The sequence below is a fragment of the Amblyomma mixtum genome, chromosome 3 (genome assembly GCF_055824585.1).
Source record: "Amblyomma mixtum isolate Tamu chromosome 3, ASM5582458v1, whole genome shotgun sequence".
In the NCBI taxonomy this organism is placed as follows: Eukaryota; Metazoa; Arthropoda; class Arachnida; order Ixodida; family Ixodidae; genus Amblyomma; species Amblyomma mixtum.
In genome coordinates, this window is record NC_143014.1 from 17,079,575 (window position 1) to 17,097,832 (window position 18,258).

At 49.3% G+C, this 18,258-nt stretch overlaps 1 protein-coding gene across 1 annotated transcript in view; it reads right to left on the reverse strand.

The window, feature by feature from the left end:
• Nucleotides 1-7,604, reverse strand: part of LOC149349327 (uncharacterized) — a 221,513-nt gene extending 213,909 nt beyond the window's left edge. Inside the window, exon 1 of the mRNA XM_089575436.1 lies at nt 7,361-7,604. Within this exon, the coding sequence (XP_089431562.1) occupies nt 7,361-7,604 (244 nt within the window). The remainder of the gene's footprint in view (nt 1-7,360) is intronic.
• Between the last annotated feature and the right edge of the window lie 10,654 nt (nt 7,605-18,258).

Sequence of the window (18,258 nt, forward strand, 5' to 3'; positions counted from 1 at the left end):
GCTCGCGTCGGCGGGCACAGCCGTATGCTTTCGATTGTGGTTTGTGCTGTGGAGATGTAAAATACGGTGTTCACTGAGCACCGATTAAAATGAAACCGGTGGATCCGCATGCTTGTGCGAAGCGCAGTATATGATGCGAGGGGAGTAGTCTTGGAGGTAGTTTCTATAGCCCCCACTTTACGTGTATCGCTTGCAAAGCTGGCGGCAACAGCGCTCCTTGGAATGCATGAATAGCGCGATCAGCTTAAAAGTGTAGAAAGAATCTGTGTGTATTATGTGGCATTCAGATGCATGCTGCAAGAGTGGCCGTAATGGGCAATGTCGTTCGAATCGTCGGCGCACACCATAGCATTTCTACCTACGGGCGGCACCCCTTGCTCGCGCGAGCCATGGTGCTCCCCGGGCGCCAACGTCCGCGCGCTGCTTCAGTCCCGCTGAGCCGTTTTCGCGGGCGACCATCCTCGGACACCGTGGCCGTGCTAGCAGCGGTTCCTTCGACGGCCAATCTCGTTGCCACGGCGCTGCTACTCAAATTCGCGGCCGCCACGATGAGCGCCTCGCCCTCGGCTTCCTTCCCCTGCCTCTGTGTGCCCGCAACTCTACAACCTGCATCCCTCGTCCTGCCGTGCTGGTTGGTCCTGGCAAGCACCGCTGGGTGTGTGCGCCCCCCTCCGTTTCCCAGGCACCTCAGGGCGCCCGTTTTATGCATTGCCGGACTTACTCAAACAGCTCTTCGGACCGCTCGGACGGCGGTTGCGCCTGCGGCGGCGTTCGGCGGGCGTGGTGGTTGCTGAATTCAGGGATAGCCACAGTGGTAGTCCGTGTTACCAAGTGACTGATGTGCGTGCAGTGCAAGCCACTGGCCCGGCACCTCGAATGCCTTCCGCTGCTACATAGCAATGGATAGTCCTCCTGCCGCCGTAGCGTGCATTTCCTCCGCAGGCCGTCTCAGGTGACATCTCCAGTTTGGCTTTATTCTTCCGCCACCCCCCTTACTTTGCTGCGTTACTGTAATGTGCACCGTACAGTTACTGCGCAATGTGCACTGTAATGAACATTTTGCATTGTATCACTTCGGCTGTTTCTCCAAGGCTCCCATACTGCAGCAGGTTCAAGAAAGGCTCCGACGAGAGCACAGTACAGTATACCTCCCTAAGTAACATAAATTCCTTCGTATTTCCTCATTAAGACCTAAATGGTTGTAAAATTAATTCCAAGAGGTTACCCTTAGAACCTCCCTGTGTGCATGAAAAACATCCCCTCGGCACCCCGCACCAATTCCTTGATGTTGTAATAAATATTCTCATCGCGTCCAGAAAAAGAATGAATTGTTTTTCTGTTTTGACGGAATAAACCCAGCAGGGAATGAGCGAGTGGACAAGTGAATCTATGGTCATATGGCTTCTTTTGAAAAGACTGTCATTTAATGCCGTTTTTAAATGCAATTTTCTCATCAGTGAGTGCCTATTTTGCTGATGCAAAACGATGAGCCAGAAATCAACTTTTACTACCAGCGAAAATTGTATGGGATGTCCATATAAGTTTGGCTCCGCGGGTAGAAGGCGGTGCCTCGGCCTCAAACGTGCCACGTAGCAGTCACCTGGCGCTGTCCACGCGCGTTGCTTCGGTTGGCGCCCAGCTAAGCTCGCCCTCCGTGGCCCTCAGAACAGGAAGCAGGAGGGCCGACTGGCGTTAAATCAGCCTGAAAGCGCCTTTTTTTCTTTATTCTCTACACGCAACCAATGCGAGAGAAACGGCCTGCAATGTAGCCACTCCATTATCGCCCAACCATCGTGCCTGTTCAGCACTCGCTTTTTATTTTTCTCTTACTACGGCAGACACGCTCAGCAGCATTCTCATTGCCTTGTCAGATGCGAACGGGACTCAGGCTGTCCTGAAACCCGCTCAGCATTTTCTTTAGGCCCTGTACGTTGCATTCGCAGACACGACTGTCTTCGAACAGCTTAACTCACGTGCACGACGCTTGTCTGACCGCGTGCCTATCTCTGCGCGCGCGTGCTTTTTGAACTGTGTAACACTGTTGGGCATTGGCGTGTACAGAAGTTTCAGTGTTTCGTTGGTTTCATTTAGTATAGCAATGTTCAGCCACTTTCATTGATTAAGGCGGGTGGCATAGCAACGTATAGGCCTGTTGTGTAAGTCGCGAAATTCAACCAGAGTCAAAATTGTCTTTTTTTTTTAAATCTCTGCCCCTTCGCCGCCCATCACGGCATATGCGGTCCTGGTGCCCGCTGCAAGAGTGCTTTTTTTTTTTCTTATACGCGGAAGCGCGCTTCTTCTGGCTTCGCCAGGCCGACCACTCTCGTGCCTTGTTCTACGGAATAATTTTGACCATTCAGGTCAAAATTATTCCGGAGCCCTCCAGGTGCACCCATGTTTGTTTTTCTGTAATGCCATGCCGTGTGGCTGCCTATGCTTCTGGCCGTGAGGCATCTAAATCATAATCCTGGAAGGATCTCCACGACTACTCTCGTTCGAGAAAAGTCGCATATGCAGCTCTCGCTGTACATTTCATTTTCAATGTATGCATTCAACGATAGAGTGCCAATCAATAGCTCATATGTGCGCGGTCTCCTTCTTGCTATAGCCTGGCTTTTAAAGTGCGGCGCAGTCATACCTTCAGCCGATAATGACCGGGGAGGCGCGCGCCGGCTGCCAGGGGCCGCTGCTTGAGGCGCCTTTCCCTCCCGCAGAGAAAAGCGTTCGTGCCGCTGGCCGCTTTTGTTCGCTCGGTACGCCGCACCGTCACGTGACCTTATTCGCCCCAACAGTGTGCTGGCCGTCGCGCGGTGCCTCATCGCGCCCGTTGCCGCTTGAGCGCTGATGCCGCGCGCCAACGGCTCGTGACGAAGAAGCATTGGACAAGCCGCGAAACGGCCGTCCAAAGGTCCGTACGAGGCTTGTAACGAAGTCACTGAGGCGAGCACCGTCGAACGAGAGGCGACGTTGCTGCTCGCAGCAGTGGTGTCCTGTCTGCTCTTCGCCCGTCTTTTTCAACGCGGTAGCCATGCGGACGTCAGTGCAAGGAGTCTACATGTGTATCATGGTAATTGGTACTGCTGGAAGAAAAACTGAACTAAGGGAAGGTGCTGAATTTTTTTTCTTTCTGGCGAGCTCGAGAATCGGACCTGGGGAAGCAAGTCGCGACTTTGAAAGCGCCCGTCTCTTCTTGTCTAGCGGCAAGAATTTCTTTTTTTATTGCGGAGCTCTTATTCTCTCCCTTGAAGGTGTGTTTCAAGTTAGTCCGCATTCCAGTAGTTGTTGTCGAGAAGAAACCCAGGCGGCAAAGCAGGACAGGCCCCGGTACTGGTCGCGCGTGAGACTCCAAATGCGATTCTAGAGTGCCCCATCTGCTTCGGCATTGATCAGGAAAAGGCTAAAAAACAGCTGCTCTGGCTCCTGGGAGCGCTGCTGCCGCCGTCGAAAGCAACATTGGGACTCTCGAGGAGAGACGACCACAGCTGTACCGGTGCTATCCTTCTTGGCCTGTGTGTGTTTTCGCTGTTGAACTATCATTATGAATCTACACCAACTAGCTCAATCTGCAGTTCTACTATCCTACTTGGCACGCAGGAAGATGTCTGAAGCAAGCGGCAAAGCTTTTCCACAGCATTATGATCGGCCGCGAAAAAAAAAAACAAAAGCGCGCTTTTATGAGGACTGGAAGGAATCCTGAGGAATTCGCCACAGTGGCTTAGCGCCTGTGGCGCTCTACTGTATTGTTGAGCACCATGCAGTTGAAGGCTTCGATTGCAGACGCGGAAGCCGAATTTCAGTGAAGGAAAAATGCTGAACTAACCGGGTACAAAAACTTGAATCTGAAACTATGGTGGCACTACATACGCGTGCTCAGAGTTGATGCCCTTTCCTCGAGGATGAAATTCAGAGATATGACACAAGCAAAAAGACAAAGCATTTGTCATGCGGAGCAGAACTTCGAGAACTGGCGGAATACATTCCGCTACATGTGCTAAGTAGTAATTCCGCATCCTCACTGGTTCGCTTACCCCGTATGCGAATAGTGGGGTCTGTTCTTTTCACCAGCGCGTTAAAAAGAAAAAAAAACACAAGAGCAAAATAAAAAGAAAAGGCGGCCTCAAAACATGCAGACGTGAAAAGCTCAGCAGCGATCAGCCACACAATAACTCCATTTGCTGTCTACGCGCCTCCTTTCGGACGGCACAGTCTCAAGCATGCGTTCACGTCGCGGCGCCAAATAGACAATTTCCATTATTCTTCTGGGGTGCGCACAGTCCTATCGCTCTGAACGAGGACTCTTGGACAACAGTTGCATGTAACGTGTTACAAGTAATTGATTACTTGTAATAAATGGTGTTTACTCGTAAATTTTTAAGTAACAGATTACTTTTTCAGACGGTAATGTCCTGGATGATTCAATTCTTTTTTCTGTAATCGGCACCTTTTTCTTCAGAAACGAGCAACCAACGGTACAGCTTTGAAAACCTCAACTTGATGGTAAACGGTAGCAAGGAGGTTTCCTTCTCGAAAGAGCTGCAGAGAAGATCACGCGCGACCACGCCCTGGTCACAACAGGGTCACCGGCGTCGCCTTCGGGAATTGTCGTCTCGAGAAATATGACTTGAGCGCTTTGTAGGGACACGCCATCCCGTCAGATGGCGCCACAACTTACCTCCTACTATATCCAACGCGGCAGCTTGCACACAGAGCACGGAGGCGCGCATATAGCGCAAGAAGCCGCGTAAAGCAAGGATTCTGTTAAAACCAGCACTACTTGCAGAGTATTTTGTATTACCAGAAAGAAAAGTATGCGGCGCACATTGGCATCAATCGTGGAAAAAATAACAGCATGCCAAATATGAGGACGAAAAGACACGCAGAAGGCGAACACGCCGCTGTGTACCTGTCTTTTCGTCCTTGCCTTTCTAGCTCTTGTATTTTTTTCCAGAATGTGCCGCTAACTAGATTAAAACTTGAAACTCGGTGCCTTTAAGATTCTGTTGTAGTCACTGCTTTCGTTGCCTAACAGTGCAACGGAAAGGACCCTCCGCCAAACAAGCACATGTCTACCGACAGGGTGACCTTCCCTTGCGATGTCAAGTTGCGGGGAACAAAAATAAAATCTACTTTCCTTGTTATTAGTACCCATGGATATCCGAAATGAACACGAGCGGTTGTAATTGGAGAATACCTTTTAGAACTGATTATTCACGTGGCCTCATAGTCGTGCCTCCGTTCCGTAAAGAGAGGCAACATAATTAGATATTTCCACCAAGTGTCGGTTGGACCCTTTTCTAAGGCATTTCACCCCAGAATAGCCAAGCACCACGCCAGGAAAAGCCTTGTACTCATTAGAAAACCCATGGGTGCCCTGCGGCACTGCCGATCACACACAGCGTCTTCCGAATGCGAGTCGGATGCTCTGACAAATAGGTCATCGCTCCAGCACTCCAGTGACCTAGTTATGCACCGGGTTCTCAAATGGGTGCAAGCCATGGCCCGCCGGCCTGATGCTCGGCTTTCCTGAGGAGTGCAGGGGAAAGGAGCCTGGGCCTTCAAATCCCAACACTGTGCGAGCCTCGTGCCTCATGTTACTGGCTCAGAGTATGCTTCTCAAGATAGCCTACTAAGCAGCCGATTGAACATTACTGACCGAGGAAACTCAGACAACTCAGCAGCAAAAATAGCATTCGACGCGACTATTTTAAAAATATTGCAGTCTCCTTCAAAAATTCGGAGCTCGCTGGCCGCAGCTCACAGGTCTTAAACGCGTGAAGCTTGTGTCCAAAACCACAATCTGCCAAACCCATCTACGCGCAGGTGCAAAGGGTCGTTAGCAGGCAGCATTGCGGCGCCGCGGGGTACTGTGCAGAGTGAGTGGTGGTAGTGACAGTTACGCGAATAAAAAAGAAGTAGAAAAAAAAGCTGGAGGAGACCCTTAACTGGAATTTCTCGACTTTACATTTATAGATCACTGGGAGTCATCACGCCACTCCTCGCGCCGTGGTGCAGCGCTTAAGCGATATGCCACTACCTGCAATGGAAGGTGTTGCCACCCAGGTTGCTCTTCTCCAGCAACCACTCGGGGCCAAAAATTAACCTAGCTACCACTTGCCACGTGGTCAGTTTGCACAAAATCCTGGTGGACAGGTTTTGATGACTCCACAAGGTCACGTGACCTAACTGGCCCACTAAGGCTGCCGGAACGGCTGGTTGTTGCGGCCGCTCCGAATGCGAAGCTTCAAATGGTGGCCAACGCCACCTCAAGACAGTTTCTTTTTCCAACACGGGAGTACTGACGCTGCCGCGTCGAAAATTGTGCAGCTCCTATGAGCTCTCTATTGCGGTACAAGCTATACCGGGCATGCAAGCCCCATCGGCCCACATGCATGCGGAACTACAACACCGCCCTTCTCTCTATAGCGCATACATTGAGAGAGTGTTCGGTGTAGCCTGCTGATCTCTTTACGAGTAAATGGGGGAAAAGGGGCGCCGAAAACTTCTAGAAACGCCTCCTCTTGTAAATTCATAGCGCATAACAAAATTTCAAGCAAGCCACGATGGTTCACTGTAGTGTGAGTAAATTTGTGCTCTGCCGATAAAAGTTGGAAGGAAAGTAAACCAATAGTAATCGGTTACTTTTCTGTTGTTGTCCGGTTACATTTTTGGGCCTGTAATTAGCCACTGATATCAATTACATTTCAGATGGAGTAAATGTAGTTGTAACCAGTCACTTTTTCTGTATGGTGTACAAGACTGTCTTGGACGTCTTTGGCAGTCTTTCACAATAAACTTGGCTCATGCTGAAAGACAAGGGATAAATCGAGCAATTCGTTTCCTGTTTTTATACCGCACGTTGTCGCCGCCTTTCATATGAAACATTGTGTACGAAGCAATGTGCACACTGCAGGAGTGACAGACCGATCAGTTAAGGAGAATCCCCCAGGTGTAGTAAATTTCTAATAAAGAAATTATTGATCATTTCCATCCGTCCAAACACAGCCCCACGGTTGCATATGAAACTTCTTCAGAAACCTGGCAGTTGAATGTTGGTTGACCGATCGGTCCGGACAGACGACGGTTTCGAAATTGATCCCGAGAACAGGACGAATGTTTCGTCAACTACGATGTTTCTGAAGAAGCAGTCTAGCATTCCTTTGTAACCGTATGAAGGGTGGATGATGATGAAGAATTACTCTCTTATTACTACCGGAGTTGGTAGTGCAATCAACGCGAGTATACCCTTCCGCAGCCCGGTTTTCCATAACCTCGCCAGAAGTTGGTTGCACACGCTCGTGCACCATACACAGGCTGGGCCTCTGCGACGGACAGGCCCGCAAGGAAAAGAGCCGCCACTCACCGCGGGCCGCTGCCGCCGCTGCGAGCCACAGGAGCGCACCGACCACCTGTGTCCGAGGCATGGCTTTCTCCGCCCGTGAGCGCTCTTCCCCTTTTATAAAGGCGGCGCCGCTCAGGGAGAGAATGGCGGCCCTCGCCTTGCCTCCTCGTCGCACGAAGATGCGCGGCGGGGCAAGGAGGAGCGGAGCACGGGAGACGCGGAGAGGAGGTCGAGCTGACCCTCTCTTGCGAGCCCTCCCATTCATAGCTCTAGAGAGAAAGCTGCCCGTTGAGCCCATGCTGGCCCATGCGTACCAGTGGGCAACGCATGAACGCCGCCATGATCCAACGGTTTGTGTGTGTTGCCAGCTGTTTAGACACTTGCTAAATCTGGACAAAGAACGGAGTTGGAACCTGGCAACGTAGTCTGTGGGAAGATGGCGGTATGCAGAGTAGCTCTCGACTGCTCTAAACTGCTGTAAACAACGGGAAAATCGCCGTGTTTGGACCATTTTCAATTGTATGCAGTGTCGCATACCGACTGTAATTTCATATGGGTGGGTTGCGTCTTCTGATTTGTTATCTGAAGGCAAGTGCAGCGATAATGACGCGCTTGGAGCGTGTTTCTTCCGTAGAGCACGCGGTATTTTGCATGTCCTCTGCTGCCGAGTGCAAATACACGTCGAAAATTTGCTTTCGCCCCGAAAGGGCGAACACAATTCCCAAAGAAAACGAATGGAGCAACTGCTCTGCCTGCTTTGTTTTGAATGTTTAGCGTTTTGTTATACTAAATGTCGAACATTTGTTAAACTACCGCGGGCCTCTCGCATTTTTTTTATCGTTTTTCGCCGAGGAAGACGGTGCCATATCTTTTCTGACGCGGGAAGAGCTCATAATGGGATTTTTCGTACGCAGCAACGCTCAGAGCTTCATCACGAACGACTGTAACAAGTTGGAGGCAGAAATGCTTGAAACAACATGTACCGCTCGAGAAACCTTCGTTTCATATCTAGCATTGTGCGCACTGAATTGTGGGTGCTTGGTTGGTTGTTAACTTGCTGGGTTGAGTTTTTATTATTATTTGCTTTTATGTTGGTTCTTTTAAGTTTCTGTTTGTTTTTGCTTCCAATGTATGACACTGCTTATGCTGAGATTTTTTTTATTCCTATATTTGGTTTCAAAACCCATTTATGAGAAGCTAGTGCCGCTAGTACTTTATACACACGGGATAAAAAGGGTCCTGCGATTACTTTTATACTGTTTTCATGCCGATTTCCTGTCACTTGCTGTGTTCGGAGCGATAATGCGCTGACACATGCTTGAGCTGAAGATCATAAGTGTGCCTCTTTTCTGTCTAATAAACAGTTTGTAGACTGCGCATGTCCTTCTTTTTGTGCCGTTAACGTTGCCCGGGCGTTCATTTCAACTGTATTACCTTGAATTACCGCATTCATTAGTGCTGAAAAACGTAATAAAAACGCCTTTAAGCAAGAACACCTACATCCTTTATAAGTAGCACTAATCTGTACTCTGTCAAGCAGATTGAGGGAATGACGTTAAGAAAGCCGAATGCCGTGAAAAAGTAAACGGCAGCAAGGTTCATTCGCTTCGTGTCATCCGCCTTTCAAGAGAGTTCCGAGAGCGGGAGATTTTCGTTCACACGCTTTGCAGTACACAGTTGTCGCGAGATGTGCATATGTATCACTTCCCTCGTTTATTCACGAATGATGAGAAACGCCCGACCCTTTTGGAGCTTTTGCCATCCAACAACGCACGAAGGTGGCATCGCGGTGCTCGAGAGCGCGAGTGACTCCTTGTCGTATGCAGCTCCTTGCATAAGTGCGTTGATCCCGTAGCTTAAAGGGGCCCAGCAACGCTTTTTTCATATGCTTTAGATGATTTATTCATGACACGCAGACACCGAATCAAAAAGAATCACTGGAATCGGTGCACTAGAACGGGAGTTATTAAGGAATGAATTTTCAAAATACAAGCAAACAAAAAATTTCCCTCGACTCAAATTTTCCCGGTCTTCTATTTGCCGTTTCACTCACCCAATGACGACACGCGGCGAGACCAATCGAAACAGCGTGCACGAGCACGTCACCAAACGTCCCGGAAGATAGCTTCTCATTGTTTCCTGGTCGCTGTAACACGTTTCCGCTGACGCTGACGGCGTCGTTTCCATGGTTACAAGCACATGGGCGCTAGACTGAGACGGAGCGAAGGAGCCGAAAGCTCCACTCTAGCACAGGCATGCTGTCGTTGCTCGAATCTAGAAAGCATCCTTTCAGGTAGCATGACTGTTTTTGTATTTTCTTGTGCGAACGTGAAGTAAGCCGAGCCTGCCGGCCGGCCAGCCTGGACGCCGGCAGACGGGATCCCGTCTGCCGGCGTCATAAAAACGAGCTAAAGAGTGTTCTTGACGTAAGTAATAAAGCCTGGGATAGGAAAATGAGAAAAAATTCAGGGGGCACTTTGGCTGTCTAAAGTGCGTAGAGGCGAAAGCGTTTTCCGAACCACTTTCGCTGCTTCTGTGGCACTGGTTGCGTCACATATAATTGAGTACTAATTACTAAGTGATTACATCACTAATTAATGATTCATTACTGATTAAGGCCTGAATACTAATTAACTGATAATTAACGACGCTTAAGCTTAGCCTTTAGGAGTGGAACGTGACAGCGAGTTGTAGCGCTGCCACGGAGTCCACGGAACGCCACCACCCGGTCGACGCGATGCCTTGCCCTTTGAACGCAACGCTTTTTGAGAAAAGGAAATGGCGCAGTAATTCTCTGTCATCTCGGTGTACACCTGAACCGCACCGTAGAGGAAGGGAGGAAGTGGGAGTGAAAGAAGACAAAGAGGGCCCGTAATGAAGAAAATGAAAATTGTATTTGAGGAAAGGAAATTACGCAGTAACTGTCTCACATATCTCGGTGAACACCCGTCAAAATTCAGGGGGGCAATTTTTTTACCTAAAGTGTGGTCACTGATGTGTGGTTAAGATGTTAAGCTTCGCCTCTAAGAGTGGAACGCGACAGCGTCTTGGAACGGTGCCAGGGAGTCCATAGAACGCCGTCGCCCATTCGGTTCTACGCCTCGCTCGTCGGAAAATTGGTTTTGAGGAAAGGAAATGTATCTGTCTCTCATATCTCGGTGGACACCTAAACCTCGCCGGAAGGGAAGAGAGGAGGATGAGAGGGAGCGAAGACACCGTATTCACTAGACGCGCCTTTGTTCATTCGAAACCATCGAGTTGGCATGGTGGAGTGGATAGCATGCTCGTCTCGCACGCCGAAGGCTGGGGTTCGGTTCCCGAGCTCGACATATTTCCTACTCGGTTTTATTTATTTATATGCCCTGACTAGAAAAGTTAATTAGGCCAATTGGGTAATTAAGCAATGAACTAAGCTCAGTCCCGCTTACTTAGAGCATCACTATACGATCCCTTCAAATTGGTTGCATGGTGACAATTGATTGTAAAACATTTTATTCGCCGGGAAGAGCTTGGCAAGAGGTCGCGTTAAGTGGTCGAGAGTACATAGCCCTCGACGACTTTGTCAGCCCACTCCACCGCCAAAACTTGCGTTCTGGGGTCAGAGCTAGCCAGCACGGTCTCCCACCGCTCGAGAGAAGGAGCTGTAACTAGATCACCCGGAGGTGGCTCTATTTTGCAGTCCCACAGGATGTGATCGTAGGTAGCACGTTGGCCACAGTGTTTGCAGTTTGGGTTGTAAAGATCTGGATAAATGTGCGCGAGGAGTGATGGGGTGCGTATCGATCTCGTCTGTAGACGACGCCACGTAACCTCTTGTTCTTTAGTAAGTCTTTTGTCTGGAGGGGGGAAAATTCTCCTCTCTAGTTTAAAATGATTGGTGAGATCATGATATGTGATCATGGAGTCCTTCGTGAAATTCAGGGAGCCAGACTCATCCACTGCCCGGTCGACGAAACCTCGGGCTTTATTGTGGGCTGCCTCGTTCCCCGGATTCCCCGAATGGGCTGGGACCCATATCAATTGGGAATAATTTGGTGAGAATTTGGTTACGTTAAGGATTCTAAGGGAGATGTTTGTAATTCGCCCTTTAGCGAAATTATTGATACCCATTTTGGAATCGCTGAAGATGATGCTCCCTTGGGTATGCGCTAGGGCGAGGGCTATAGCCGCCAAAGTACAATTGGCCCCGTTTGAAATTCGCGCACTGTGACGTAACGGCCGTTTCGACCAATTGAAAAGCGTGACATTTCTGTCGACCACTGCTGCTTACAACGATGAGGCACTAAAGGCTTTCGCCTTAATATATCATTTTTCTGGGCCACTGGCCAATACCGAGTTTCTGGTAAAAGGGACAACTGTGGCACGAGCGAATTTGTTGCGAGAACCGCCTCGCAGCTGCCTCTGACCCGACGGGGTCCGGCTCGACTGGCGCCCGCTAGCTCCGCTGCTGAGGGCGTAGCGGATATTGACCACGCTTTTATTTTATTGCGAGATAATGCTGATGACAGAAAAGCGGTGTGAAGAGTAGGCCTTTTATTATAGCGCAGGCGCCTTCCGAAGCGCCGGCCGCTGTGGCTTCGACGCGAAACGAGCTATAGGCCTAGCGACGACCACGGCAGCCAGGCAGCAGCAGAGCTCGTCGCCCGGAGCGCCCGCGAGCGGTGCCGTTGCCGTAAGCTCGCAACATAAGCAGGCATGCTTTGTCGCTGCTCGAGTATAGCTGGCAGTCTTTCTGATAACAAGGCGATCTTGTCTTTCCTTGCGATATTTGTATACCAAGCCAAGCAGCGCTCAGGCACTGCTGCACGGCGGCGAAGTGCGACACCGGTTGTGGGCGGAGCTTGGGCAGAGCGGCGCAGCAGCAGGCCACGAAGATCTTTGATGCAAAGTAATAGCCAGCGCCTCTGCTGGGGCTTTTTTTCTAACAAGCTTTGAAATGCTTTTGCGTCAGAAAAGATGCTAGTTTTTTTCAATTTAACATAAAAGTACACAACAAAACATAACATATTTTTGCTCACGAACACAATTAGCTTGTTATTAGTTGTTCACCCAATCATAATCGTCCGCCAGCTGAAGTCATATCCGCTGCAAAAATGCAAAAGACCACCGCTGTGTGACGACGCCGTCAGTGCCATGATTTTGATTCTCGAGCAACTTAAAATATTAAATACAGAAATATGCGTGTTATGACCGGTGGTAATAGCGTCGCCATAACTAAACAATTACAACAAGGAAGCAAAACAATGCACTCAGATTATGGTGCAGGGCCCTTTAAGCAACCTGAAATCAGGTTCGAAAGCAGACTCAATGCGGAAGCTATTTTTCTTGAGGCGCTCCCTAAAGTCATCCCCATCTAGTGTTCGTCTATTGGCCTACAATTCTCTCATCCGTCCATTACTAGAATATGACGTAATCATTTGGGACCCTTTCACGTTAACAAACATTCAGAAATTAGAGCGAATACAGCATAAAGTGGCTAGATTTGTTTTTAACTCATATGGCCGTGCATCTATAAGTGAGCTCGTGAGGCGAAGTGGGTTACCCCCCGTCACTGAGCGCAATCGTGTTTGTCGATTAAAGTTTTTTTTTCCAGCTTATAAAAGGACATTATAAAGTTGATACCTCTAATTATTTTTCTTACTCCTCAGGTTATAACACGAGACAAAGGCATGCACTAACAATCACCCCTTTGAACGCGCGAAATAACTGCTTTAAATATTCTTTTTTTCCGAGGACAATTACTGATTGGAATAAACTTAATAGAGAGACTGTTAATCAAAATTCTTTACTTCTGTTTGAAAAGTGCCTGTAAATGTTGTGAATTTGTGTGTGTTTGTATGCTTGCATTTTGTTTTGTCCCACCCTGCTATGATCTGTACAAGATCGCAGTATCTATAAATAAATAAATAAAAAAAGGAGTTTAAAACCGAAACTACGAGAGCGTTTACTCAGTTTACCCGTGAACATGCTCACAGTCGTCCGATATTAAAAGAAGCGACCACAATCAGTATGCTGAACATTACAAAATGTGTTCCAACATTGAAAATACACGTAAGAGTGACATATAGTTATTTTCTCTGGCGCAGTTTTCCGAATTCAAGTTTAAACTTTACCCACCTTTGACTTTGCGAGAGAAAACTGTGCTGGCCACAATAGTGTGTTGTAAGATGGCGTCCAAGATGGCGACTTACATGCGTGGACCGCTTTGCTAGCTCAGCTTTACCCCCCTGCTCCCATCTTACAAAAAATTGCAGAAACGCGGCCATCACGGTACGGGTTAGAATCAAGTCCTGTAACCATAGAGCTGAAACCATAGAGCATGTTTTCTTGGCCTCTTTGGGAAGAGGTTTTTTTCTTTCTGGTGTGTTGTCTAAAAGATTCTTAAGAAGGATTCTCCGCTTGACCTCCAGGGCCATAGATACCTCTCGACTGGAAACACAGATAGCCCACAAGGGCGGCTCGAGTCTCAGGGGATGGTGCTTGGCGCCACCACGGACCTATAGCCCCATACCGAAGCTGTCGTACGCACTGTGACGAAAAGTTTCAAGGTGAAGGGTAGTAACCATGAACTGGGGTGGTCAGGGCCATGTTCAAACTCCGGCCGACGTCATTCCCGACTTTTTACCAGTCGGGGGCTCCGGGACCTCCCTGAAAATTATGGGGTCACTCCGCATCCGGCCGGGAAGGCGAGCTTCCGTGCCAGCTATGCGCGGGCGTTCTCGTAAGCGACTCGTGTCCCCAACCCATGGCGCAAAGCACAGCCACGGCGGGTTCGGACGAAATAGGCAACGAACAGAGTACGCTAGGAAACAGTTTATTAACCTAGCACAAGGCAAAGCACAGTGCGGAAGAATGTTCTATCCGATAATATAAGGTTCAGTAGCTTACCAAGTCGTCGTCGACCGGCGTTGGGTAGTCGGGAGGCGCGGGCAGGAAGGGCGTCGGCAGGGCAAAGCGGCAGTCGCACCGCGGCGAGAGAGAGCCGTTCCCGCCGCGAGATCTCCCTTTTTAACCCCTACAACATTGCCCCCCCCCCCCTTGGGCAACCGGTTGCACTCAAGGAGAGTCGTTTACCCCGTCCCTAAGACGCCAGTGCGTAGGCGTGACGTCACGTCCGAGCTGGGAGTCAGGAGAGTGGCCGCGTGCCCCCTCTCCTCACGCCCGGCGGCATGCGCGCTCATCTCGTGACTCGGGGCGCGGACGGGGCGTATATCCCACAGAATAAGACGCTGAAACAGAGGTGACATTTTAGGAACCGTTAGCATATGGTACGAGTACTGCTTCTGAAAACCCTGATCGATCCCTGAAAAGGGACCGCATCGAAGAAAGCTTCGCCAGAACCCAACCTGACTGTGACCACATTCCTCATTTCCTGACCATCCACTGTCTTGTAGATAATGTCCCAGTTGTCGCGATATCTGTCTTTGTAAAGGCTGAACTCCATGTACGCGAAAACTCAGGCGAAAGCGAACGCGACAGCGGCAAGCGACGCCGTCGCGCGAAGTGAAATGCCCGTTTCGCTTGTCGTGTCGCTCGAATCTGCACTCACAGAAAATTTCGCTCGTCGCCCGGAAGATGCTAACGCGATTAGCCAATAGCAGCTAATCCGGAAGCGTACGTCACTACCGGGCCTCTTGCCGGCTCTGGCCCGGCCTCTTGCTTCACCGATTCGTCGCTGTCGCGACGCTGTGCCCCACGTTCACGGCAAACTAAATGCGCACGAAGCTTTCGCTTTCTATGAACTTGCCTCAACCACAAAATTTTAGCGATAAAACACCCCAGAGTTTCAGATTGCTTGTGTTTACTGTGCTGCTAGGCTTAGCGAGTATGCGTCGTTTGACGTCAGAAAGCGCGCGAGGTTCAAACAGGTGTGCGCCCCACGTTCAGGCAACCTGGCGGCGCCCGTGACAATGACATGCAATGACAAAGCTGTAAACACATTTTATTTGGCATTTTTCTACCCAAAATTTTAATCCTTTCAAATAATGTGACTCCTGTTATAGGCGCAAACAGCCAGCCGTCGTCGCCTCGTTGCGTCGCTTACTTTTTCGCGTACATGGAGCTCAGTCTTTATTGCTAGGACCCTTGATAAAGAGTTCGGTATGAACTACAAAGCAAACAACTCTCATTCAGTGATCTTGTTCAAGCGTCACAGAAGGATGAGCTAGACACCCTTGTCAAGCAAAAGCAGTTTACTCGCCTCCTGGTGTACGTAGCCCCCGTACTGCAGTCCAAACACAGCACAAAGTGCCATATAAGAACGCGATCTGACCTGCGAAATAGTCTGACCTCGAGGGCTTCCGATATGAAGGTGTCTCGGCTAAAATATCAGCTAAAGGACAGCTACAGCTAACTACAGCTAAAAGAGAGCTAAAACTGTCTACAGTTAAAGAACTGACCGCGTGGACATACTTGTCTTCGTTTGTTAATTGTGAAATTGAGAGTTTTTGTGTTCCGGCGATATCTGCCTTCGAAATTTTCTGGTGTTTTACTAGCATATATTTTTAGAAAATGAGGCTCTGTCGCGAGTTCCCGAGCGCCATTTAGCTTTACGAACTTCTGCGGTGGCCTACACTACTATCTCGATCTCCATTGGTGCGATTATCGGGGGATTTCTGGCCATATGGCTGCCCATTTCAGCGTCTCCTCTTTACCAGCTATGCTCTGATTTAGACCTAACACAGCTTCCAGCACATGTCACTCCTGCCCGGTTTCGTCTGTGTACTGACATTGCGTCTCCGATGGCGCTAATTCCTGGCATCAGTCCCTACGACATCGTTTCACTGTATTCTTTTGTTTGATTGACACGCACACACGCAACCAGTTTTCAAGATAACTATATATAACAGCCTTTGCACATTTATTTCCAGATCATCGGCTGAGTGCGTTGTTCGTACAGTGCAAAGAAACTGGAGCCTATTGAAAACAGAAATATCGAAATCAATAAACAAATGTATCCCGGTTACACGTACACGCTCGAATGCTAATGCAATTTGGCTTACCAGGCACTTAAACTGTCTTCCTCATCGCAAGAAAAGGCTTTTTCGAGCATCTCGCAGATCCCGTTATGTTACGTAGTGATCAGCCTGGATAGCAGCCGCTGCTGCTTACTTACGTGTCTTAAAGTCCGCCAAGCTTTGCTGTTTCATCATACTTACTCTACACCCATATTGAAATCCAACCCAAGGCAGTTTTGGAATACAGTGCGAAATAAATTCAAGAACAATATGCACTGTAACAAGCAGCGGTTATTCAGTTCCGTAAAGTATGTTGCCGGATTAGTTCGTTCTGCTTGTTAGCTTGTGAAACAAGGCGCTACATCGACACACACGAAAACATCGACACACACAAAAAGACACAGTTGTGCAATCCTTACGCTCTTAGTCAGAGACAAGATGGAACCGAATTGAAGTGCAGACATGCATGCCCAAACTTCGTGTCATCAAGCGCAGCATTAAGAAGGCTGGTAGTCCGCAGTGTGTGTGCTTAAAGCAAGGACGAAACGTGATGCAAATACGTCTATGATGCCTCGTATAATACCATGTTTAGCTGCCGCAAGATATTAACGGGGCAATGATTAACTGTGCGATTAACTGGGCGAGGAGTACATGCAAAATACTAAAACTGTAGAGCAGCGTCATGTTCGCATATACGCATATATAAACCAACTGATCACCGGCCAAGGCACATTCAGAGCGGTACCGGCAGCTGTGGCTTCCACTTCTGCTAAATCGCGGCCCTCGCATGTTGCAGGCATTTGATAACAAACGGTCGACAGCACCAAGGTCGTAAGGAGTGTCGTGGCGCACAGGCTATCTCGAACCCGGGCTCCGTTTGGCAGCGTGTTGAGTCTCCGGGCTGAGGAAATACTGAAGCTTCGAAGTTTAGGAAAACGGAAACACGCGGGTTTAATGGCATTTTTACGAAACTAGTTTACATACTGAAGAAAGATGAGCGAAGAATCAAGAATAAATAGTTGATAGCGTCGAGCGACTGGATGAGCCTTTTTCGACAGGGCCCAGAGCGTCCCATCGCACTCAGCACCGTCCTTAAATCCCCTAAGGTTCTACTTCTCCATCAGGCGGTGGCCAATCCAACACGAGGCGCATTTTCTCAAGAAGGGCACCAAACAAAGCTGCACAGCACTGTATCAGGCGGAGTCACTCGTTGCACAGTCAACCCAAGGGAACGGGACAGGTTAAGTTGCAAGCCCGCTGCTGATTCGTGTAGTGCAGAAACAGTGGTGCAAGCGGCTCCGTGTCACCGACAACGCATGCGGTCCTTGCGACGCCGCGGCCCTCAACTGCGGCGAGCTCTCTACGGTGGGGCCGGCTCCTGACGGAAACGGGTAATTACTTGATGGCTCCGTCCCTTAATTCCCCCAAACGATGGGTCGCAAGCTGAGTCATAATAGGACCTACGCACATGCACATCAGACGTCATCATCAAGAAATATGCCTTTCTACAGCGGCGCCCAGCGACAAGAGGTGTCACCTTCGCTTATATAAAGCAATGAATTACCGGCCAAGGCACATTCAGAGCGTTACCGACACCCGTGGTTACCATCATCATCATCATCATCATCACAAGCCTGACTACACCCACTGCACGGCAAGGGCCTCTCCCATGTCTCTCCAATTAACCCTGTCCTTTGTCAGTTGCCGCCACTGTATCCCCGCAAACTTCTTAATCTCATCCGCCCACCTAACTTTCTGCCTTCCCCTGCTACGCTTGCTTTCTCTTGTAATCCACTCCGTTACCCTTAAGGACCAGCGGTTATCTTGCCTTCGCATTACATGCCCTGCCCAAGCCCATTTCGTTTGTTCCCTCACCCACTCCGACCTCTTCCAATCTCTTAACGTTACACCTATCATTTTCCTTTCCATAGCTCGCTGCGTTGTTCTTAACTTAAGCTGAAC